General features: G+C 37.3%; 1 protein-coding gene across 3 annotated transcripts in view; it reads right to left on the bottom strand.

Moving 5' to 3' along the window:
* Positions 1 to 25680, bottom strand: part of SIPA1L1 (signal induced proliferation associated 1 like 1) — a 212188-nt gene that overhangs the window by 52002 nt on the left and 134506 nt on the right. For all 3 annotated transcript variants that reach the window (XM_027749332.2, XM_039389061.1, XM_027749342.2), the window contains 4 exons: positions 16995 to 17125; positions 16192 to 16380; positions 9685 to 9859; positions 568 to 671 (listed from right to left, as the gene is read on the bottom strand). In XM_027749332.2, coding sequence (XP_027605133.2) covers positions 568 to 671; positions 9685 to 9859; positions 16192 to 16380; positions 16995 to 17125 — 599 coding nt within the window. The remainder of the gene's footprint in view (positions 1 to 567; positions 672 to 9684; positions 9860 to 16191; positions 16381 to 16994; positions 17126 to 25680) is intronic.

Genomic DNA, 25680 nt, shown 5'->3' with positions numbered 1-25680 from the left:
AGATCAGCCTACGTAGCTCTTCAGCATAATATAGTTAATAAAAAAAGAAAAAAAAAAAGAGGAAAAAAAAAAAGGACTTTGACAAAAGGATTTTGACTCATGTCTTCTTGTGTAGTGTGCTGGACCACCTACTCATTAACTGATCCTGTGCGTATCAGAATTTGCTGAATGTAATCCTTAAAGGGGCAATTGACTTAGCTGGTTTAAAAGGTTTAAAATTATTTAACATCATCAAGTATACTGTGGCTCTTTTGAGATAAGATATGAACTCTTATTTATGTGACATAGATGTGCTACTAACATTATTGTATACTGTTTACTAAGTAAATGCATAATGGTAATGCACAATTAAATAGAAAACAGTCCAATGGAGAAAAATCTACCTATGATGTACCTACAATGATCTGCTTTGCTCATGTCCCTAACAAAAAGATGGCCACTTTTACTTTTGATTCCTTAAGTGTTTTCTTTGCTACTAACAAATGAAAGTTGTCATAAATATTCAATAGTTCATCTTCTTCTGAGAAGGAGGAAAAAACAATTCTAAATAGGCATAGCCCATCTTACCTGTTGCTTGTTGTTTGGAGTATATGGCAACATAGTAGAAACGTGGAACATGATTTCATAGTCCTTGTATGTTGTGTATAAAGAGTGAGTACCTGTTGAATCAGCTGCAGTTAAAAAGAAAAAATAAAAGCATTATTTAAAAAAAAAAAAGTTTAAAAACAAAGCATCATTATTATCAAAGAAAATCATCAGCCAAGACAAGAATTCCTGTTCATCCTCAATCCTAGCTGGTATATCAGCAAATAAGAACTTATTCAGATTTTATTCATCTGCCAAAGCAAATGCTGCGTATAGATGGCCTGTACAATTTTGCATACTTTTCCCAAAGAAAAACTTGTTAGGAACAAGGAATTTATACGAGGAGACCCTGAAGAAAGCCTATTTAAGCACAAAAAGTGATAACAAAGTCTGAGATAATTTTCAAGCACCACTCTTGGAATGAAACTGAACTGTAAGGAATGCGAAAACAACTTCAGAAAGGAAAGCAGACAGATACTGCAAAATAATACCATGATCTCATGCATAATTAAAGCAGTGGACAATAACCCACAATAAGAACAGAATAGGTTCTCTTAAACATAAATATCAGGACTCTAAATGAACTGTAATGAAGTCAGATAAAACCTTCACTAGAACAGGTGCTTTATGGACAGGAACCATCAAAACTCCAAACAGGATGCTAGCGTGCTTATAACTGATGATGGAAAAAGCCCACAACAATGACATTATGATGCTAGTATATTAATCAAAGGTACTCTCATCTGTTTTGGGTTCTGGCCACCCTATTTTAAAAGTTATAGAAGAAAGAGAAGGGATCCAGAAACAGGCCACAGAAATAATTATGTGTGGATGGAGAGACTTTCACGTGGAAAGAAAATGATAAAAACTAGGATTATGAAGTTTAGAAAATAAAAAGGAAGAGGGGATATTATTGAGTTTACAAAGTGTTGGTTGAAAACAACACTTGGTTAGACACAAACTGTGAACTTCTGTTTTTACTTTTTCTTTCTTTCAAAAAAGTGACCTTGAAAAATGTTCCATTCATTTAAGCAGTAAGACATTTAAAGATGAAATAGTGAGTATATTCTATCAAATACAACTACTGTCCACAGTGCAAAAAGCCTGTTTTCATACAGAATTTTAAAAATAACTAGTTTTATATTTATATATATATATATGGGAAAAAAGCATCCTGGTTATCTGAAGTTACATAAACATGCTGCTAAATTATATAACCCCTAAATTATATAAATAGATAACATTTATAACAGCGTATTTTAAAAAGCTGTTAAAAACTACACGTTGGGTTTTTTATTAGCAGAAAGATCATGATATTAAGAAGATAATAGCTCTGAGATTTGTGAGGCATTTACAGTAACATAAATACACAGTTTATTTACCCAGATTTTGGGGATAAACTTTGAGAAGTTTGTTTTCTGTCAGATTCAGAATAATAAAACAGAGGTAGCGTTATTGTAAATGAAAAAGCACAAAATCATCCATAAAATGAAATGGAAAGTCTTCTACATTAGAGCTGCATAAGAATTTTCCACTTCCAGATCATCTATATAGAATAAAATTAAAATTAGAAATAAAAGATTCCTACAACCTTACAAAAAAATAGTAATTCTCAGTTAATGTTTCAAGGAGATTGGGCTCTCTTTTCCAGCATTCAACATTGCCAGTAGGATAAACTAGCTAACTGCTAAATATTTTCTTTTTAATGCTAATGAGAACAGCAGGACAGATGAAAGGGAATAATTTCATCTTCCACTCCGTTCATAGCAGCCTCCATCCTCTGCCTGATCATTGCAACGCACACTGAAGGAGACAGATGCACCTGAAAGTCACCTAAACATCAACTTAACTTCTTACTGGCTTTGTCTGTCTGTAAAGATGCTAATTTGTGCATCATCTTTCATACAAAAATATCACAAATAATTGGAAAGCGGGAGCAGATGCGAAAAGACAGGGAAGTGAGTGAGACACACAGGGGAATGGAGGTCCCCCAAAGCGGGGAAAGGACCCAAAAGGGGTTGGGGGAAAAGAATAAGGCAATTCTGATAAAAAATACACTAGAACATCTAAATATTCAAGCCAAACTTTCAACCTTCCTGGTTGGACTTCATTTCAGGCAGAAAAGGGGTTCTTTCTCAGAACAGCACTGATTCTGCAAACTAAATAATCAGGCTATAATCCAAATAACACATTTAATAATTCCAATTATTTCCAAGTACTTCACAGCTTAAATCTCATTCAAATCTAACTACAAACAGAAGCCCATATCCACTACAGACTGTGCATCTCTCTCAGCATTGAGATTTCTTTTTTCTTTCAAGTAAAGCATGCTTTTTTCTGAAGTACAATACAATAATTACAGCTGTTGGCTTTAAATCAAATTACAGCCACTGCAGTAAAATCCAGGACTGTGTACTGGAATAATAGCCATCATTTCAAGGTCAGAACTGTAAGCCAGCACTGCAATCTACTTCAATTTCCTTCTAGTTAACAGAGGCCCGAGGGATCTACAAATTCATTAGCACCTTTTTACACTGAAGACATCCCCTCCTGCCACTAGTTTATGATGCCTTCTCAGCTTTGCCCCATTACTGGATTTGGCTACTTAGCTGAGACATTATCTGAACTTTTTTTCCTTCCATCATTAATCACCTTAAATCCACCTTAATCTTTTGTACTTCCAGTGATTCCCAGCTATCTTCACAAGGACTGTCTTAACAGACTCACATTGAAGTGTTTTTTCCAACACCAACAGGGCTCAAAACTGACTGACACAGCATACTGCTGACAAATTCACCTCACTGAATCCACAGGACTTTGTCAGCCTGCTTCCACAGCAGCTTAAAACAACCTCTGCACTAGAAAACTGTATAAAAACCATTACAAGTAGAAAATCTAACTCAATATTTCAAAGGAAAACATTGCAAGGAATTCTAGGAGAACAAAAAATAAATAATATTGATGAGGTACGACAGCCATTGCTATAAACTGCTGCAGGGCTCACAAGTAAAAGCACGAGAATAAAAACTTTCAAAACTTAATGTTGTTCCCCTCTACCTTTGCTGTCAGCAGCTGTCAAAACTGCTCTTCTTTCTGTCATATACAAGGATTACAGCAAGCACTCATGTTTAACTTCTGTAGTACCCAAGTTACTTTCAGACAGAATTTCCGAGGACAGAATCTTTTAATTTGTAACATTCAAAAGTACATATGTAACACAAATGCAGAGAAATCCAGAGGGACTTCCCTCCAGCCCTATTCCTGCTTCTTAAGCAATTAAAGAACCTCTGACCTCCTTTGGCTATTGGTCTCCCAGCAAATGTCACAGACCCAAGAGTAAGTTTGTTCTTATTTCCACATGGTTGGAAAGATGTTATACAGTACAAGTTAGGAAGGTAATTTATCTGTATTATTTCATCACAAATACTGAGTTTTATTGACAACCCCAGAAATGAAATGTCAATTCGAAGTCCATTCATTCCCTAGATTTTTCATCTATTTAATAATTTCTGTTCTGGTTTTATATTCTTCTTGCGTTTTAGCCAGAAAGTCATGCAATATATAAACATCTAGTACAGAAACCTACCATTATTAGCTAAACTTATAATCTTGTCAAATAAACTCCCACAACTCACATTAATCAACTTCCCTCATTTCCTGCATCAACCACACTACCGCTCTGTTGGACATATATGCTAAATATTACCATAGAATAGATTATGTCCTAAATCGAAAGGGACTCACAAGATCATCAAAGTCCAACTCCTGGCCCTGCACAGGACCATTCCCAAGAGTCACACCATGTCCCTGGGAGTGTTATCTAAATGCTTTCTGAACTCTGTCAGGCTTGGTGCTGTGACCACTTCCCTGGGGAGCCTGTTCCAGTGCCCAACCATACTCTGGGTGAAGAACCTGTTTCCAACATCCAACCTAACCCTCCCCTGACACAACTTCAGGCCATTCCCTTGGCTCCTGTCACTGGTCACCACAGAGAAGAGATCAGTGTCTGCCCCTGCTCTTCCCCTCACAAGGAGCTGTAGACTGCAATGAGGTCTCCCCTCACTCTCCTCCTCTCCAGGGCAGTTGGCCTGCATACATTCTGTGTAATCATATTTTATTCAACCCTGAAAGTTGCTGCCACTAAACACATCTGTTTACAGGAGTTAGTCTCATTCATAACACATTCTTAAGCATCTTAATAGCTGAAACCCCTCAGTGTCAGAATTGTATTTGTTTGCTGCTATTTCTGAAGTTCTGCATGCCTGCATTATATTTGTTGTTGCATATATTATTTCACTCTTTAAAATTCTTTTATATAAAATGAACACATCCCTTTCCTACCACTTTGGAATTTTGACTTCCTCCTCAACCCAAGATCCTTTTTTCCAAGTCTATCCTCTTGCTTAGCATTGAAGAGAAAAAAACAGCACTTTTTCATAATGTATTTTCTAAACAATCTGCTTTTCTTTGGCCTAGATCATGGAAACTGGATGTCAGCAAACTCTTATTTTCTTGTATGAAGGTGCAAACTTAATGGGTTATGGCTTCTCTTGTAATTAAGGGTGGAAAGGGACTGTCTGCTATGAACAGGACAGGGAAACTAAAACTAAATGAGTGCCAAAAAAACCCCCCAACATAAAAGAATTGACACCATTCAGTGGTAAAAGCCTGTTTCTTATCATCCATTCATGAAAATAAAAGCTTAAAATTCAGAAAGCCTTATTTAAGGTAGGTTTTGTTTTTAAGAAGTTGGCTTTTGTTACATTCCATCAGGAACTTACCTCCTGCTTACAAAGGAAATCCATATTACATAGTAATGCCAGTCAACTACACAAGGTGAGTCCTCTATCCCTTATACTGGCAAATTTTTTTATTGCAATTAAATTATCCCTGATCAAATCCCTCTTTATGGGGTACAACTTAATTTTTGGTTCTCTTTGGGCCAATCACAACAGAAGAATCTAAGTCATCGTGTCCTTTACCTGATGTTGCTGAAGTGCTGGCATTTGCTGTGCCACAAAGCTTTGGAAAGGCATTTTCATTAGTCTGATTAGAATTAGTGCATGTGTTTGTAAATGCAGAGTTTGTAAGTGTAGAGTGTGTTACGCACCCAAATAACACAAGCTACATCTTTCTTTCTAAATATATGAATTGTTGTTACCTTTTCACTCAAGTGATTTGAGTAGTCAACTGAAATGTGGGAAATGGTTTCAAATCCTTCTGCTGTATAATGGGAGAGGGATGATAACTCACCAAAACCTTTCCTAATCAGTATATAGGCTCAGGTGTATTGCAGTCAGATTTTTTCTTGATGTTGCTTTCACTTCTCAGTTCAAGAGGGGCTGGAAGACTGCCGTTCAATAGTTAGAAGTTCCTCCTGGTGGGGAAGGGCTTGTGCAGGTTTCTAGACTTTGCTCTAACACAGAAGCCCTATAAGTTCATTAGCAGATCTGGATTCTCTTAGTTGAAGACTCTGACTCCCTCTCAGAGCAACTGGATGTTGAAGAAATCTCCACCTGTTTTTAAATGGAGTTATTAATGACTTGTTGAGGGTCCTAAGAGTCCACACCAGAGTGGAGAACTTGTCTGCCTCATGCGGGAACTGTACACAAAGCTCAGTGAAAGCTCTTAATTGCTCACAGAATCTTTTGCCTTATTCCTTGTAACAGCTGCAGGGAGCTTCTCCACAAGGCAGAAGCCAGGTCTAGCATTATCGAGATAATCCCATCTACCAATTTAAAAAACTGAGAAATATGACTAAGTGAGGGGGAGGGAAATAAAGTATGCATTACAACTAGAAAATAAAGTAAAATGACTGAAGTTATAATTTGAAAGATCACTGTGATGTGTATGACTTTAAAGTGATGCCCGTAAACTTCCTAGCCATTGTAGGATAGGTGACATTTTCAAGCTCTAATTCCTATCCGAAGCCTGCAGGCTGCCAGGAGATAGACTACTTCCCCTCTGGTAATTCTAGAAATAAACAATCAAAACTTGAAAAGTAGCATCTCTTTTCCACAGTGGCACTGGCAGAGATCCAAAGCTAAAGCCCTTCAAGGATCCAATACACTTAAACAGGATTTCAGTTAATAGGATGCATGAGATTTCTCCTTTTAAAAAAAATGACTCTGTTATGGATATTTACCAATTAGGCCCCTAATTCCAAAAAATTTCTAAGAACAGCAACTGTTCTGAAACCGCTTCTTGCTAGAGCAACTTTATTTTTCTAAATTTGCATAAATTAAAAATACGGTGAAAATTTTCAGAGTACATATACAAATCAGCTCACCTTCATCCAGAGAAAATCTTTCCATATGTCTTACCTCATGCTACTGCTTTCCATAGCTTATAAAGTATTGTCAGAGGTATAGAAACTAGCCAAGTAGCCTACACAGACTTGACCTTTCTTACGAGTCAATGAACAGATACTTGTTTTAAGCACGTCTTTGCAATCAATTGTGCTGACACCGAACAGAATTCTTAGGCAGGAAAATTTCCTGAGTAATGAGACTGCAAAAAGTATTCTAAGACAGTGATCTCTAGCAACAGAAGAGCACAGAGCTGGAGCTCATTTCCTAGCTGTAAACCTAGTTGTTTCAACAAAACCTATAAACCTAAATCACAGTTAAAACCACAACCTCCTTCTTTGCAGGTCTTTCCATGTTTGGGCCACGGCAAAAAGACTGATTACTTAGGGTAACTATCAAAGATGTATCACCTGGCTGTATTCTGCTGTTCACATATTCCCCACATCTGAGATGCAGCTCTTGAGATCGTCTCTGGTCTTTAGCATTTTGACTACCACAAGGTGGCTTTTTTGGGGTTGGTTTGTTTTGCTGGTTTGTTTTTTTTTTTTCCATTTCCTTGTAGAATATGCTTTAAGTGTTTCTGAATTCAGCTTAGTATTGTGTCCCCAAAACACCTTCTCTTTCATGACATCCAGTCTGTGTTCTGCACTTTAGCAGAAAGGAAAACATACCACCATCAAGATCAGTCACAAAAGTTTGCTGCCATTGTTCACATTTACTGCTGTCTAAACCTACTCATTAAGAACTCCTGCATGCTGTGTAGTCCTATGTTTTCTCGGTAAGTCTGCAGACAACATAACTCAAAAGATTTCAGACAATTCAAGAGTTCCTAAGCGGTTCTAGCTGATGAGGCCCCATGCATGTGAGCTTGTAAACCCTGACTGAAACAAAACGTAGGAAACCCTTCATGAAAGCAGCAGTTTCCACTCAAGAGGATTACCCTTCCTCGCCAATCACAGTGAAGTGTTCACATAAGCCTTTTTGTATTTTTAGATACAGAATGGAGCTGGGCAGGTCTACTGAGCAGTGTGAAAACTTTAGCAACGTGACCTACCAGCTCTCAACACAGAGGAGAAATCTTCGTTACAAGAAGACAACTCTCAGAACTGCGAGAAATTCGTTCAACTAAAAGTTCACGTTTCCATTCAACAGGTGCTAGACTGTAGTACCAGAACTCAAAACCCGACAAAATTCTTTCCTCGAGTTGGAAGCAACAAGAAAGAACTCAAAACATTTCTGGAAAATTTTGCAGCTTAGAAGAAAATGCAAAATAAGTACTTAAAAGACAGTTACGCTTTCATGGGTGTATCTGAGCAGATGAATCAACTCTTAATCATACAGCATTTACATATACTAGAAACCAGACACCAAAATAAGGGTTAGGTTTTTTTCACGTCTTGACTAAACCAGAAGAAAGGGAAGAGAGGATTTTACTTTAAGGAGGGCAGATTTAGATTAGATATTGGGAAGACATTCTTTACTGTGTGGGTGGTGACACACTGGAACAGGTCACCCAGAGAAGCTAGGGATGCCCCATCCCTGAAACTGTTCAAGGCCAGGTTGGATGGGGCTCTGGCCTAGTGGAAGGTATCTCTGCCCATGGCAGGGGGGGTTGAAACAACCCAAACCATTCTATGATTCTATGAAATGCACTTAAGTGAGTAACTACAACAGAGGAAATATAAATACTGCAAGTAAAAGAAAGCAGGCTCAATATTAAATGTGTGTGAAATAGTTATTAATTTAGGTTTAAAACCACAGGTTTTTTAATTCTCTGGGGACTGATGATCAGTCTGGTCAAGAACAGCCTGAGGAGATGGCAACACTATTCCTGCAGGAATTAAGGACACAGGGTAGAATGGTGGAGCACTGAAGCACAGCAAGTTACTGTATGTGTGCTAGGAGACCCATGACAAGACCACAGCTTTTGCTGCACTGAAGTTGATGAATGCTTTTCAGCTTTCATGAATCAACTCCTTATTTAATTTCCTTTGCCACAAGTGAGCAAAATAGCAAAAGATTTCCATAGGAACTGGTTAGTTCTAATACTCAAAGACAAGGCATATAGACCAAAATTTACCCCTGAGTAATTTAAATAGATCTACAAATTGAATATAGCATGTGCTAACTGATAAATAGGTATTTCACTTTTGATTCCAAAAGCAGGGAGTTTCTTTTATAGATATGGTCACCCAAGATCATCTTACCACTGTAGTTTTGTTGCAATATGTTTTACAGTTAAAGCTGATAATTTAACTGCCAAATCCACATTAATTTCCGTAACTCAAAAGAAAAATCACAGAGGGAGGAATACATTTGACAGTGTGACTAAGACAAAACTGCCTAGAAGAAAAACTGCATGCAACAGACATCAGAAAAGCAGCAGATCAACTCGTCAAAGTGGAGTGACATAGATGGGTTCTCAAAACGATTGGGTGACAGTCTCTAAGCATATCATTAAAAGAAAATATGACATATCAACTGTATTGATCGTCATTACACAACACACTGATTTGCAATACCAATAACGGTTCCGCAGTTACTGGTTTCTTGCTGCGGCTTTAGTGGTAATTTCATACCAAATTAGTACAAAAATCCAATGATTATCAGAGTTGAGAGACCATATGGATATGGGTCAAATTACACGCATGCTCTGCTTCACTAATAATATTGAGCAACTGTCTTCCTATAGCAAAGACATTATTTTTAAGAACTCTCTGCAAAGAGTCAGTTAGCAACCATACAATGCATTTTGTTCACTTAAGGGGGGGAAATAATGAAAAAGTCTCACTCTTTGTATCCAGTTGAGCACGATACTTGTCAAATCCCTTGAGTCGAACTCGTTCTCCCAAGAGCTGAAGAAACTCCTCAAAGGCTGGACCTGCTGATTCATTATTATACATTTCCTCTTCTGTGCTTTGCCCGGCTTTGCAGTACATGATACCCACCTTAAGCTGGTAACTTAACTGCAAAAGGGAAAAAGATTGAAATCTTATATGTATACCAAATGATGCAGCAACTTACGTATTGAATTCACTTCCCACCTCTTAATAAACCCAATTCATAAAAAGAAAAAATACCTAATTATCAGTCTAATTTCAAAAGTTAATCTAGATCCAAATACTCTCATTGTTTTCCACTGTAATTGTGATGATGGCATATTTAATCTGAAGATGTCAAAATGCTTTCTAAAGTGAAACAAACATTAATGTTGCTTATTTTCAGGAGGACAACACTGCAACTTGCAAATAGTGAATGTCTTTAAAGGCACTATTTACTAGCATAGATCTTTAAATATATTTGTTCTTTGCAGTTCCATTTTCCCTCTAGTTTCTTATTTGATATTCCTAATACAGCAGAAGCTGAAGATGTGAATAAAGTAATTTTTTACCCAACCATAATTGTGATTCTTCAAAGCAAACTCTTCCCACCAATTACAAATTGATACACACACAAAAAAAGGAGCAAATTGATGTCATGTAAATCTGGACTACAAAAACAAACAGAAAGGAAGAAAGCAGCATCCAGAACCATTTACTGCTGTCTCCAAAACAAATTTCACAGGCAGGAACTCTGATTGAGAGAGCGCAAGGGAGAGCCTTGGAGATTACGCATGTAATTCATCCAGTAGAAATGCATTCTTACTGCTGGGTAAATAATCTTCCCTCCCACACATGAATTTTTGCAGAGGCTCTATTTCAAATAAACACCAAACAGATATGTCAGAGCAAAATCATAAGAACATCTATCAAAACTGGCATGAGATTTACAAGTTCGGGCTACAGCTTAGTGGGTAGTGAAAACAGTTATTTGCAAGAGCACTGCAAGCAAAGTCATCTGAATATACTGTGATTTGCTCTGAGAAGATTCTATCTCAAGCTGTGAGACAAAGGATTTTGAACTTGCTAGGACAATGTGGACACATAATTATACTGAAATTCACTAATTTTATGGTGGGATAATTTGAAGGCACTCAGAAGTGGGCCTACTCTGTCTCTAATTAAAGTGAATTTTAAAATTTAAAAACTCCGAAAATTGCAACTTTACTGTATTCTCCTTTACTACCAAAGATGAATTATGACAGGAATATATGTAATGAGTCACAGTTCTAAGCCGTTTCATTTTCCCCACTAAAGAATGTCCCTTATTTTATCATCTGACACACTGACTACCTGACTTGCATCTTCTAAACATGTTCAAATTTCTTATGACAAAATGCAAGTACAGCATAAAATCACAGAACGGTTTGGGTTGGAAGGGACCTTAAAGATCATCTAGTTCCAAACTCCCTGATGTGGGCAGGGACACCTTCCACTAGACCAGGTTGCTCCAAGCCCTATCCAACCTGGCCTTGAACTTGCAGGGATGGAACATCCACAAGTTCTCTGGACAACCTGTTGAAGTGCCTCACCACCCTCATAGTAAGGAATTTCTTCCTAATGTCTAATCTAAACCTACCCTCTGTCACTTAAAACCATTCCTCCTTGTCCTCTCACTATCTGCCCTTGTAAGAAGTCTTGTAGCCCCCTTTAGGTATTGGAAGTATTAAAACTTGAAGCAAAGATATGTATTGGTAAAACAAATACCGAGCACAAGCAAAATAATGTTATAATTTATTATGATGATTATTTATTTCAACTCTCAGTTCACTAAAAAGAATACCAAAAAATCAAGCCAATCATCAGTGCACACAATGCTCAAAATAATTCAGATACAGATGGATGGTACGCGGAGGTTTTTTTGTAAAACATTCTGCATGATTCTGTGTTTGATTAAGACGTAAATCTTCTCAGGAATCAAGGAAAATAGATGAGGTTTACGGGTACATTTCTGTGATCTCTGCTTAGCTGGTGAACTACATGATCCCACTCACTGCATTCTTACTGCCTCAGAGAAGCCAAACTTCGTGCCTTTGCCCACAGGGTCACATGTGCCCTCACAGAAAACCTGGTCCAGCTACTGCTGACATGTGGGAAGGGGGGAGCCAGGAAAGGTGGTGAGAAGGTGGCACTGCTGCTGCTCCTGCCAGAGCGACTGTCATCACTTTCCACATCATCAATAGCAGGCCCTACCTTGGACCATTTGGGTGTCTGCTACTCAGATATGCTTTCTCTCCAGGCCCAAGGAAACAGGATGGATACAAGTGTTTCATGGGACCACAAAACCTTATCTGCACTGCTAAATACAGTAGTTTCTAGTCATGTTACTTAAACAAGTCAGGACAAAAACAGCCATCCTCATCAACCACACACTATTTAAACTTTAATTTCAGGCGAAGAAAGTATTTTCAAGGACATAAACATAAACGGGATCTGCAGGATTCATGAGCAAGCAAGCAACTGTCCTTTACCACTTTGAAAATGTCAGTCTAGGAAACTAAACAAGGACTAAGCAGGATATACCTTCTGTCTGTGTTCTTAGCTTTGCTGATTTTTGAAAAAAAAAAAAGTTTCCTAAGAACAACACAAGTTGGTATTTTTGAATCACAAAAACCACATTTCTGGAGAAATAAAGGGATGCAGTCCCCATTATTATGCCTCCTTCTGATAAATCTAGGGTCCTTAGAAGTATATTAACTCCAAGAAAAAGATAAAAAAGACGTCGAAGAATGAATTCTCTTGTGGTAAAACTACTAAAGTAGCAGCTTCATTTGAATAATCTTGAAGCATTTACGTATTTATATATGTAGGAAAAGTGGACTTTAAGTATTTATTTAGCACCCAGTGCAAGACAGCAGAAAGTATATCTTGGATTTAACTAGTCAGCAAGTTTATATTATGAACAGGGAATTATATTAAGAACCAGCTGACATTTTGCAGTATTTCTGTGAATGAGGAATTGCCACAAAGATTAACTTCTACTGGAATAAATCAGTAATTGCCCTGATATTCAAATTTGTAACTCAGATTTGAAAGCAAGCCTACAGTAACTTACCATGAACTTTGTATTCAAGGCAAAGAGTAGATGGTAATTATTAAAGAAGCTAGCACAGTCCTAGAAGTGACTGGATTCCTTTGTAACACAGAACCATTCAAATGAATGCATTTTAGTAAATCCAATAAAAGAATATCAAGGTAACAAGCAACGTGGACCATATGTACGGAATGCAGATGTTATCACAACTCTAGCAATCTAAGTAAAGAACGTGCAACTTCATATACAACACCACTACAAAATTAGAGCAAGAAGAATATTCCTATTCTGACACTGAATGACATGTGCAGATATTGAAAGAGTAGAAGAGAGAGAGCTCAGCCGAAAAGTGATATGAAATTCAGAGAAAATCTGTTGCAGCGAAAGACTTGAAAAGTGCAATCTGTTTAGTTTATCATAAACAAGACCAACAGATGATTTAATCACTGCATACAAAACCTTTGCTGGGAAAAAATCTCACACCAAAATGACTTTTAAGATGTAGCAGAGAAAAATATCAGAAGTCTTGAAGCTGAAAGCAGATAAATTTAAATACAGAATTGCAAATTTTTAAATATGAAAACAACCAATTGCTTTAAGACCTCACTCAAATATAAAAAAGACATCTTATTCTAAGCAAAACTGGTGCATGCAAATTTGGCTCAATGAAGGGATTACTGGGTGAAATTTAATGGCTAAATCAGGCTAAGGTGACTTTTTAGACTTAACTCTTAAATTCACAAAACATCTTATTTGCTGTATCAAATGGGCACCTGTTCATGCCGTAATGAAACAGTGTGACACTCAGCAAGATGAAGTGAACAACATTTTGTGTACCTAATTAGCAGAGCAGCTGTTACCCATTTTTTTTGTTAGCTTAGAATTGATAAAAAAAATGCAGCTTCTAATTAGTACAGAATGCGCTTACCTTTTTTTGTTAGAAGTGTCAAACTGTTTCATTACCACAAAACCAAAAAATACTTTGATGCAGATAATAAAAATTTAACTATCACTTGTCCTTAATGATTTTTCAAAAGTTTAAGTATTAACAGAAAACCATACTATATATCAAACTGTGGGAGCTTAATGACATATAGGATATGAAATAAGGATAATTTCACCTCAGACTTTTGTTAGATATCATAGAATCATGGGTTGGAAGAGGCCTTCAAGATCATATAGCTTCAACCTTCCTACCCTGGGCAGGGACACCTTCCAATAGACCAAGTTGCTCAGAGCACCATCCAGCCTAGCCTTGAACGCTCCCAAGGATGGGGCATCCACAACTTCTCTGGGAAACCTAGTCCAGTGTCTCACCACCCTCACAGCAAATAACTTCCTCCTAATATCTAATCTAAACTTACTCTCAGTTTGAAGCCATTCCCCCTTCTGTCATTACACACTCTTCTAAAAAAGTCCCTCTCCATGTTTCTTATAGGCTTCTCCTTCAGACACTGGATGGCCACAATTAGGTCATCCCAAAGCCTTCTCTTTTCCAGGTTGAACAAATCCAATTCTCTTTCTTCATCAGAGAGGTGCTCCACACTTGTAATCATCTTGGTGGCCCTTCTCTGGACTCGCTCAAACAGGTCGATGTCCTTCCTGTACAGGGGACCCCAGAGCTGATGCAGTGTTCCAGGTGGGGTCTCACCAGAGCAGAGGGGCAGAATTCCCTCCGTCACCCTGCTGGCCACGCTGCTTTTGATGCAGCTCAGGACACGATCGGCTTTCTGAGCTGCAAGTCCACATTGACAGCTCATGTCCAGCCTCTCATCCACCAGCACTCCCAAGTCCTTCTCGACAGGGCTGCTCTCCATCTGTTCATCTCCCAGCCTGTACTGATACTGGGGGTTGCCCTGACCCAGGTGCAGCACCTTGCACTTGGTCTTATTAAACCTTGTGAGATTCCCATGGGCCCACTTCTTGATGCCGTCCTGTTCTTAGGTGTGTCAACCACACCACTCATCTTGGTGTTGTCTGCAAATCTGCCGAGGGTGCACTTGATCCCTTTGTCTGTGTCACTGATGAAGATACTAAATGACACTGGTCCCCATACAGACCCTTGAGCAACACCACTGGTCACTGATGCCCATCGGGACTCTGAGCCATTGACCACTACCCTCCATGACCATCCAACCAATTCCTTATCCATCTAACAGTCCACTCATCAAATCCATCTCTCTCCAATTTAGAGAGAAGGATGTTGTGTGGGACCACATCAAAGGCTTTACAGAAGTCCAGATAAATGACATCCGCAGCTCTTCCCTTGTCCACTGATGTAGTCGCTCCATCATAGAAGGCCACTAGGTTGGTCAGGCAAGACTTGCCCTTGGTGAAGCCATGCTGGCTCAAATCAGTTCCATGTGCTTTAGCATAACCTCTAGGAGGACCTGTTCCATGATCTCCCCAGGCACAGGGGTGAGGCTGAAAGGTCAGTAGTTCCCAGGGTCCTCCTTTCCACCCTTTCTAAAAATGCGTACAATGTTTTCTCTTTTCCAGTCACCTGGGACTTCATCTCACTGCCATCACTTTTGAAATATCAAGGAGAGTGGCTTGAGAACTACATCGGCCAATTCCCTGAGGACTCTGGGAAGTATCTCATTGGGTCCTACAGACTCAATGCTCATCAGGTGATCATGAACCTGATTTTCTCTTACAGTTGGAGGGACCCAGTTCCCATCCTGCTGTCCATCCACTAGAGAGGCATGGGAAGAGAGGTTGCTAGGGAAAATAGGCATACTCAGAGCTGTTAAATGTTACTAATGAAGTTTTTAATCATAATATTCACTTTACTCATGGACTTTCATTTTGCTAAGTCTAAGCTGTATAGCTAATGAGCCTCACTTCCATCTTTAAAAGACCAGGAGACTATCACCTAATTGAAAACCATTTGTATGAAGGAGAGGCTTAGAACATTTTACCATGTAGTTTGTTTCAGGAGAAGAAAAAAAACCCCAACAAAACAAAAAGAGACAGGCAGTACCTTGGTCATGGCTGAGCCAATATAATACTACAAGAAACATTTAGTTACATGGTAGACTTTTCTTCTTATTATAATAGCAATAGAAAAACAGAACAAACTCCTTCCCCCTCACAGTCTTTGAAAAACAATAACATAGGCTCTTTTGACGTAAATTAAAATGAACAACTGCCATAACATTAATCTAAAACTTTACGCTACACAGAGAAACGAACTTGATATCCTATATACCAAATATTCTGTAAACCTTGGGGTAACTACATGCAACCCAACTCTCCCTACAGATGACAAGTTTTAGTTTAAATGAGGCATTTCAACAGACTGACTCTAATCACTTAAAGGTAAAAGATAATTTTGCAACTCATGGCAGTAATCATTTATGTAATTCTATAACTCTGCACTTACCCCTTGTTCATCAAGCTTCATAAGCTGTTCTGTGACTTTTGGAGTGTTGAAGGCCAGCCTTAGACAATGGATATTCAGCTCTGGAACCACATACTCCAGCACTTCTTTTAGGGGCAGTCCCCTGGCTGTGCAATGCTTTGCAGTGGAAGGAATAGCATCTTCCAGCACAGAGCCTCTTAATGTCATGAGCTAAGGATACAAAACAAAAATAGTATACAGACTGAATTATGCACTGAGACTGGTTAGCAACAGCAGTGGAACAAAACATACTGGTTTTTCAATTTTCAGTAGAGATTAAGGACATTAAGTAATTTCTGTTGACATGAAACAGACACAAAATATCACTCACTGATAGCTAACAGTAATCAGACTATTTCAAATGATTCATCAGATTTAAGTTTTACAGGAAACTACTACGTAGAAAAACTAGTATTAGTATAGTATTTCTAACAGAGCACTGAAAAATAAAAAAAGTATGTTTCTCAGGTCTACTCACGGTCACGTATAAAAGTGGAGAAAGTAATTTCCCTCCTCTTTGCTTGCTTCTAGCTAATATAGCTCCTATAAGTTTCTCAATCTTCAACCAAAATGACCTTCACATTTTCCTCTGTATTGGATGTTATGGAATAACTAATTTACATATATTCTGTGCCAGATAAACATATGGTGTAATTTTGTCAGGAGGTTCCTGGATTTTACAGAAATCTATTATCAATGCTGAAAAGCACACAAACCCCATACATGCCACCTGGTTTTGCCTGCTTGCTTCTAGCTTCTATTACTAACACTCCTGAACTGCTTACCTCACTGGTTCTGAATATGATCCGGTAGTTGTACTGAGGTCCATTTTCTTTGATTTCCTCTGGCTTCTCTCTTCTTATACTCACAGCTACCGGACCCAGGTTCTCATCTGCCCCAAAATAGTTCCAGTGTTCTTGCATAGGAGAAAAGAAAAAAAAAGTCTGCCTTACTTCTTATACATCAACTATATTTTCACACTTGACTGTTATACTGGGAATGCAGATATGCTCTTGTTGACTCTATGGAGCTGGTAGTTTAAGTAGTACCAGGATGTCACTCTCGTGCTTCAGTTCTATCATGAGCTCTGTTTATACAAGAAGGCTGAAATTCAACATGGCATCACTGCTTAAATAGGCCTAGAACAGGATATACCTCTTACATCTTACATTGACATCTGTTTCATTCATGTTGAGCTAAGTAAGTATAACCGATTTCCCTCCTCTTAAAAATAAAAAGAAGGAAGTCAAATGCACTAAAGTGGGAAACTCAACACCCTACATTAAAAGAGAAATGGCAAACAACTGCACTTAGCAAAGGATATAAAATATTTATTTTTGTTTGACTGGTTTTTTTTGCTTTTTCCATAAAAGTAATTCAGTTCTAAAAGAGGAAAAATTGATGAAGTTGAGAAAAAAGACTTGTTCATAGTAAAAAATATCAAAGCATAGTACCACACAAGAATAAAGCACACGAAACAAAATGACGAGCATAAATATTTAACAGTGAAGTGTTCAACAACCCTGAAAGTAAATTTAAAGTACTAAAAGTTGAGTTGAAAACTAGCCTAGTAGGGAGGGCAGCAGAGAGAAAACAGGGCTGGCAAAATTGTTTATTAGCTGAACTGCAGACTATTTTGAAATATATTTTTATATTCATTTAACTACAGACATGTAAAGCCAAGTTTTACTGAAAAAATACTAGAAAAGCACATTTACAAAAATTAAAGCTCAACAATTTTTGAGATTGTTGTTGAAGGTTCTTCTGTTGAGCCTTCTGAGTATTACAAACTATCTTGACTCATGACAGAGGTACATCACCATTAATGCAGCAACACATAAACAAAACTGCACATATATTAAGTGACAACTGAATTTAAAGTCAAGCAGTGTACAAGAAAAATAAGTCCCATGTCATCATTTTCCATATGATGCATATATGAATAAATATTATGCAAAAAAATACAAAGAGCTATCTGAAAATTCAGCAATTCAGAGAAATGGGAAATTCAACGGAATGAAAAAAGATGTAATTACCTTGTAAGGAAATGTAACCATACTGCCTCGACTACTACATAAAGATTACTTGTTATTCTTAAAATAACCAGAGCTTTAAAATAAGAATTTTAGGAGCAGTCTAATATGAGCTAGTCTAATATGAGCTATTCTACTATAAAGATAAAATGTAAAATATATTAACATCATCAAGAACTGCATCCTTAAACATAGTAAAAATAGATATTGAACATATTCCATCCAAAGTGAATGCCAGTCATTTTTCCAATTAATAATCACTTGTGGTGATAAAAAGTCTCATTTTTTACTGTATTTCTTTTAAAAATTATACTTACTGATTCTTGCAAAACTTTCCTCTAACACGTCAAATACTTTTCAAGCAGGGTGCTTTCTCCTTATGAACTTACTTGTGCCCTGGAATTACACCTTTGTCTTCACACAGCTATCCCAGCCCTTTAAGCCCTTGGGAGCTCTATTCTACTCTGCCCAGTGTCTGGTATTTTATTGCCCTTTCCTCAACATTTTCCATTTAAGATTTCAAAGCAAGCAAGACATAAAAGAAACATGCTCGCAGCACTGTAAGACTTGCTTTCTACCAAATTCCTCTGCAAGTCATGAGAAGCCAATACCCTCCACAGAAACAATTAAAATCCAAAATTCTTTTAATATCTTGTGGAACATTGTGTAAATACTGGCACTAAAGGTTTGGATGTCTGAAATAGTTGTGAATGGGGAAATTAGAAATAATTAGATCATTCACATAAGCCTAATTAAATCTTTATACTAATTCACTGGTATGAGCCCAGTAAATGCCAGTGATGTTCTATTGTTCAAAATTCCAAACTATCTTACTAGCACCTTAGTTTTTCTTCTTCCTCCATTAAGTAGCTTGCTTTTTTCCCCAGGATGTTTATAGCTTACCAGCTTATGGCAGACATGGTCAATGCAGAAGCAACACAGTCTTTGAGAACATTAGATGAATTTTATATTCAAAACCTGAGATAGCTTGGTCATCTCCACAGTAAACTGCTTAGTGACTTAAAAAGAGTGATGTGGCTTTGCTTTTATAATAGAAAGTTTAAAGAAAAAAGATACGGTGGTAATACATACTAGAAAGTTCCAAACATTACATTAGTTTTCTGCATTGACAGCTGCACAAATGGTAAAATTTCTATATCCTATAACCACTCTAGCCTGCAATTAAGATAAAGAATTTTCTCAGGAGAAATTATTTTACCTCTTAAAAACACATTTAGGAAGGCTGGTAAGAGGAATGTTTGAAGCAGCATTAAAATACAGACACTATTCTGTATCATTTGATTAAGCTTTTTAACTAGTTCCTATTGCTTTGGAAAAAAATGCATGAAGAATTGTGGAATTTTACACTTCTCTGCTAATAGGAAATGTCTTTTATACTCTTTCCCTTCAGTTTGCATAGGGCAGTTATCTTTCTTGCTCTCCTACGCGTGTCCTCAGTTCTCTCTTCTATTCACATTTACTACAAGGTTGTTCTCTCTTTACCTTGGTCTTCATTCTTTCTCCTCTCCTCCCCCACATCTGCATTCATTCTGCAAGCTACACTATATATCCCTGTATCTGACTACTGTTCCTTGTGGTACACTTTTTCTTGCATCTCCACCTGATTTTCCACTACATTCTGAATCTCCTTCCATCCAACAATTTTCTCTTTCCTGTTGCAGAAAAGAATTAAAGTGCACAAAGTTTAATATCCAATCTAAAGGTAGCTATGTAAGAGTTTTATTGGGAAAACTAGGGCTACATCACAACTATAATTCAAGAACTTTATGCCAAACATGAATACCATAGAAGTCAGCTTCTTTCTCCACCCCACACAGCAGCTGATTGAAAGCAACACTTCTCAAGTTTGACATTATTTAATTCAAACTACTGTTGAAAAATCTTTTAAATAAAATACAAATCAGAACAACTAGCAACAGCAATAAAATAATTTATAAATTCATACCAAACAGAAATAATTGATTGTACTAGGTCATTAAAACAGACTATACGTATTTTTAAATATTTATCATATAACTCAAATGATACTTCCAATGAAAGAACCTAAGTGAAAATACTTATTTTCTTGGCAGATATTTATGAGTTTCCCTTGCAAAGAAAATCCAAGTAAATGCACTTGATTTTAGATATCATGTTCATGTGACGTATTCTGTGTAATCAGACTAGAGGTAAAAATCCTAAACATTTTGCATAAGAATGAAACTTGGCATCAAGCATTTTCCTCTAATCCTACCTCAGCATTTACAACACTGCAAAACTCTGCCAAGCAGTTCTTTGGAAACAAGAGGGCAGCATTTTCAGAGCTTAGTCCTATAATGTCTGCAGACTGTTGCTCAGGACTAAACTGCTAACTGCAAATTTTCTGCAAGTCTAGCCGCACACTTGAAAGGCACCATTTTTTGGACAGAATATGCAGCAATTTAAAGCATTAGAGCAAAGGCAGTTAAAGGAAAGCTGACCAACAGCTCATCTGTTATAAAACCAGTTCAGAAAACTATTTTACTTCTCAGTCAAGTCTTTCATTCTAAGCCAGTAAGTAAAAATTTGTCCTAAATGGTAATGGTAAAGTTAGTGACTGCTGCCTGAGGATGACAGAAGCAAAACAGATGCTCTTGGTTCTTTCTGTGAGAACCACAATTCCCAGACACAACTGGGGAGACAGAGAAAACAGACTGCTCCTCTGGAGTGATATGTTCTCTTTTCTAAACAGCACTTGGACAAGTTGACAGAAACAAATTTTTCTACCTCTACGGCTTTAATATTGATTATAAATAAGTCTTTAATATCAAGCTATAAATAGGTTAATAAGCATGGCTCTCCTTGAAAAATACTTCATTGCTAATAAATGACCCATTACCCAAATGCACAAACATTTGTAAGACTTTATCCAGAATACACATACAAAGTTTTTTACCCCTGGGAAAGAAATTTAAGTCTCAATTAAGTTATGGTCAGACATTCAGAATTTCTAAGTAGAAAACATTATGATACTACATAAAACCACTTCTGTCTCAAATACTGTGCCCTGATCTCAACTGGGAAAGGTTCAGAGAAGGGCAACAAAACATGATTGAGGGGAATAACATGATTGAGCCTTATAAAATCATACATAGCAAGGAAAGGGGAGAAATGCAAACTTTTTCACCTAGCAGTGAGACTGTTTAATCTGACCCTAATCTTTATTCTGGAAGCCACCAGACAAAGCCAGTGAAACCTGGATCTTTATGACCAGTGTGGTCAAGCTGCACAACTCCTTGCTGCTGCAGGAGTACTATGAATGCTAAAAGTCTATCCAGAGTAACAGACATGTGGATAAACATCCAAAGATTACTAAATACAAATTATATTATCATCAGGTTGAGAAGTCCATTATCTGTGCATCTCCAGACGCTGGCAAAGTACACTTGGAAAGTTGGCCATTGCCTGAAGATAGGACTAGAAGTTTTGGGTTGACCTCAGATAACTCTTCCCTTCTCTGGGAACTGTAATTTTATGTCTAGAAGCAGCAAGTTCAAGAGTTTTGCTTCTCTCCCTCTTTTTTTTTTTTTAAATACACTGACACATTGCAGTCAATGGTACAAAAATTATTTCTGTAGGCTAGGCAGTTATGTATTTAAGGAAAAAAATCTCAATTTCTTAGACAAGAATAAATTTTCTTACATTTCAGTAGAAGGCCTAAACAACTTGCTTCTCCTTTCTGTCAAAAAATATACTTTCTATCAAAGCTGAAGTTCATCAGCTGCCTTAACATTTATTTTCTTAAAAGATCAGTTGCAAGGTTTTATATTCATCGCCATCATAGAACAAACAAAAACGTTAGAATGGTCCCCAAGGAAAAAGTAGTGCAGAAAGTAGCCCCAAAACAACTGACAGGTAGCATCTAGAAATCCCCTCCCCTGCACCTTACATTTGGTGCCACTATGTAGAAAAGAAAAAAACCCAAACGAGTCCAATCTGTTTTCCATCTGATTAATTCGAAAAGCACCATGTTTAGAGAGAACATTATTTCAGTAATCACAGAATTTTTAAGTTTTGCCCTGTGCCAGCATACTTCAAAACATTTTTATTGTTACTTATGATCTCAGTTGGGTATTTCAGCCAATATTCTGATTTCACTTCAGAGGGTTCAGATTACAAAGTTTCCCTTGCACGCAACTGTGCAGCAAGAGCTGAAAACATACACATTACAGCACAAGTGACAGAGCACACCAATACTGAACTGAAGCCAGTCTTATTCTGTCCAGCTACACAAACTACAAACACAAACATCTACACAAACTACAAACCCCTTCAATAGAGAGGCATCTTAAAAGAAGGGACTTGATCATATTAAACAGAGATGCCAGAAAAGACCCTGTTATCTTAACTAAAACAGGTCAGAAATTGCCTCTAATTGTCTCTTAAGAGAAGAAGGGAAAACATCAAGCAAAAAACCCCATGACCGTTGTGTAAAATTCAAATAATGAACAACTTCCTTCAGTAGATTTTTTCCTATGTAGAGTTAACCTTTTTGTTCAAACTTTAATCTTACTCCAAGGTCAAATTTGTGCAACTTTCACCAGTATTTTCTTGCCCTGTCTTCATCCTCTCCCCCTCTTTTTATGCACTAGCTCAGCTTATAAATCTCTAGACTCAAAATTTTCATTTAAGTCCTTCTATCAAATATACCTTTCAAAAAATACCTTTAAATAGTCACCTTGCAAATACATTTTGTATATCATAAGAGTAGTGTTTATTTCCTGTTAGAATAAACATCTCCATGTGAATTAGTTCCTTCTGTTCGTGAACAGAGAGAAGACACTGCAATTCATATGATCCAGCAAGGTTCATTTCTCTCCACTGAGTAAAAAGGGAATCTGCACAATGAGCTCAGATATAAAGTAAAGGACGTGAATCCAACCTTGGGAAGTGCCATTATAAAGTTATTTTCCCAATATCTGCACCCTGTAGCATTTTTCTAACCTCCTCTAAACTGTCTCCAACAGTCTGGACACTTGGTCAGAATATTATTTATCGATACCACCACTCTATAGAGGGACCAGTTTCCTTTATGTACAAAAGCTCATCCACTTCCATTAATTGAATTTATACAAGATTCATCCATAAATGTCACATGCAAATATTTACACTAACTAGATTAAAATATTTTAATTAATTTGGACCATGTTAGTAATACTGTAAGCTCACTTATACCTCCCCCATACACTGCTAAAATTTGAGATGCATCTATCATTCAAGTAACAATATCTGTAAAAAATGAACTATTGATTTCACGTAGTTTAAGATTTCAGTCAGGTCACTATCAGCATCTCACCAAATCACCTTGAAGAAATTAAAATATAGACTATATGAATGCAATGGCTTTCATTTTTTTTTCTTTTTTTTTTAAGACACAAGATTAACTATGGAGTTTTTTCTTCTTTGTGGCAAGACCTACTTTCCATTAAATCATGCTGACTGCCATCAATAATGATTTTTAACTAGCAGTTCTTTGTTGATATAGTCCCGAATTACCTGCTTTGCTATTTCAAATTGGAATAAAAACAAACTCAGGCTTACAATTCTCTCAAACATCACTTTTTACTCTTTGTAAGCTCTAGGATCACTAGGGGTTCTCTAAATCTGTGAAATTTTCCTGGTTTGAGATCTATAAAATGTGTTGTTGTTGAATCAGAATTCTTTGCTTTATACTTCTAAGACTATAATATTACCCAAGGCCTGCTGATTTGATGAGCTAATCCCACTGAAACTGTCTTTCAGCACTCTTTCCATTTATAATATCATAAAGATCCAACCTCCTCTTTCAGCAAGAAAACTTCTGCATCACTACCTGCTTCATGTTGTAAAAAAAAAAAAAATCGGTTACAACTGACTTCCTTGATTTTTTTTTTCCTGTTATGCTGCTTTATCACTATCCCATCTCATCAGCTTAGTCTAAAGTTTGCTTAGGGAACAATGATACTCTGCATGGTCAACAAAATGTGTTTTGCACCTGTAGAAATTTGGGGTTTGGGCATATCTAATGAGGCTTCTGAAGTACATATTTTCAGACAAAAGTCTCTGGTAGAATCAACATCCCTGGCTTGTGCCTGCTGGACTGGACACAAGGAAAGTGAATTTAAAACCCAGTTTTACAGCTTAAGAAAAAAAAAATCACAGCTTCTTCTCTTCCTCCAAACCCACTCCATACACATATGTTTTTATATCTGGCTACCCCTCATCAATGCCTTTAGGACTAAATTATGTAGATTTTATCTAATTCATCTTAATTACAACTACAAGAAATGGAAATGTAATGGTGACTGTAACTGTAGTAGCATAAGGGTGTGGCTTCCCTTAAGGAGAAGGGAAACATAAATTGCTTTTGCCTAAAGGCTGAAATTCCTTCCATTCACACCTCCTTCCTCTTCTGCTGTTCACTCTCATTGCTCCCCTGGCAGTAGGGCTTTGATACTTCTCTGACTGCAAGGAAAGATAATATGCCTCACCAAAACCAGAGAGAAATAACCATGCAATAAACCCCAAATTTATTGTGATGGCAAGATTTCTTCTGGTTAGTAAACTCAACTGGCTTATCATGTTTTCAGAAAACAAGAGAAATACAAGTACAAGGGAGAGGAATAAAATCTTCCCCTTTTACTGATGAAATGCTGGTAAATCAGGTCAGCTGTAGCGTGAAACCACACCTTTAGCTGCTGATCACGAAACTCAGAGTGATAAGGTATCAAATTGTTCCAAAAGTAGACATATAGGAAGGTAATCACGGACAAAGGTCTCTAATCCCAGGGTTTCCCCTCCAACTATACCTCATCCTATATCGCACATCTGGTTTACTGCTCCCAGGAAACCAATATTTTTCCTAACTTCTTTGTCTCCAAAGGATGTGGATCAACACTGTCAAAAAACATGCAGCAAAGGCTACTGCTCAGTCCTAGAAAAACCTCAGAAAGAGGAGACCGGAAAGAGTAACAAGAGCCACCCCACAATGCAAGGATAAAGAGGCGAGAGACGGACATATTTTGAAGGCAAGAGAAAAATGGGAGATGAGATTATTACAATAACATACAGTTAAGAAGTTATAGGGTGATTTTAACTGACTTAATTCTAACCAGGCATCCCTATTGTTTTTATCTGCAGGAAACAAGCTCTTCTGAGATGTGTTCACTAAAGAGAAGAAAACCGGTCCTGATCACTGGTAGGTAAGGAACGAGCACTCTTCAGGTCAGTCAGACCAGTTCTATCCATCAGGAGATACCACAGTGAGGCACACAAACCTGCAGACAGAACTCAAACTTTAAAGGACTTTGGTTTGCACTCTCTTTTTGATCGTTTCCAGAATCAGGAAGAACAGACAGCGAGATCTTCATCTTATGGTGCCACCATCACTTTGGTGAGAGGGGTATTTGGTTAAAGATTG

The sequence above is a fragment of the Pipra filicauda genome, unplaced genomic scaffold (genome assembly GCF_003945595.2).
Source record: "Pipra filicauda isolate LSUMZ 115617 unplaced genomic scaffold, ASM394559v2 scaffold6_size6359152_pilon, whole genome shotgun sequence".
Taxonomy (NCBI): domain Eukaryota; kingdom Metazoa; phylum Chordata; class Aves; order Passeriformes; family Pipridae; genus Pipra; species Pipra filicauda.
This window is presented reverse-complemented; position numbering and strand designations above follow the sequence as displayed.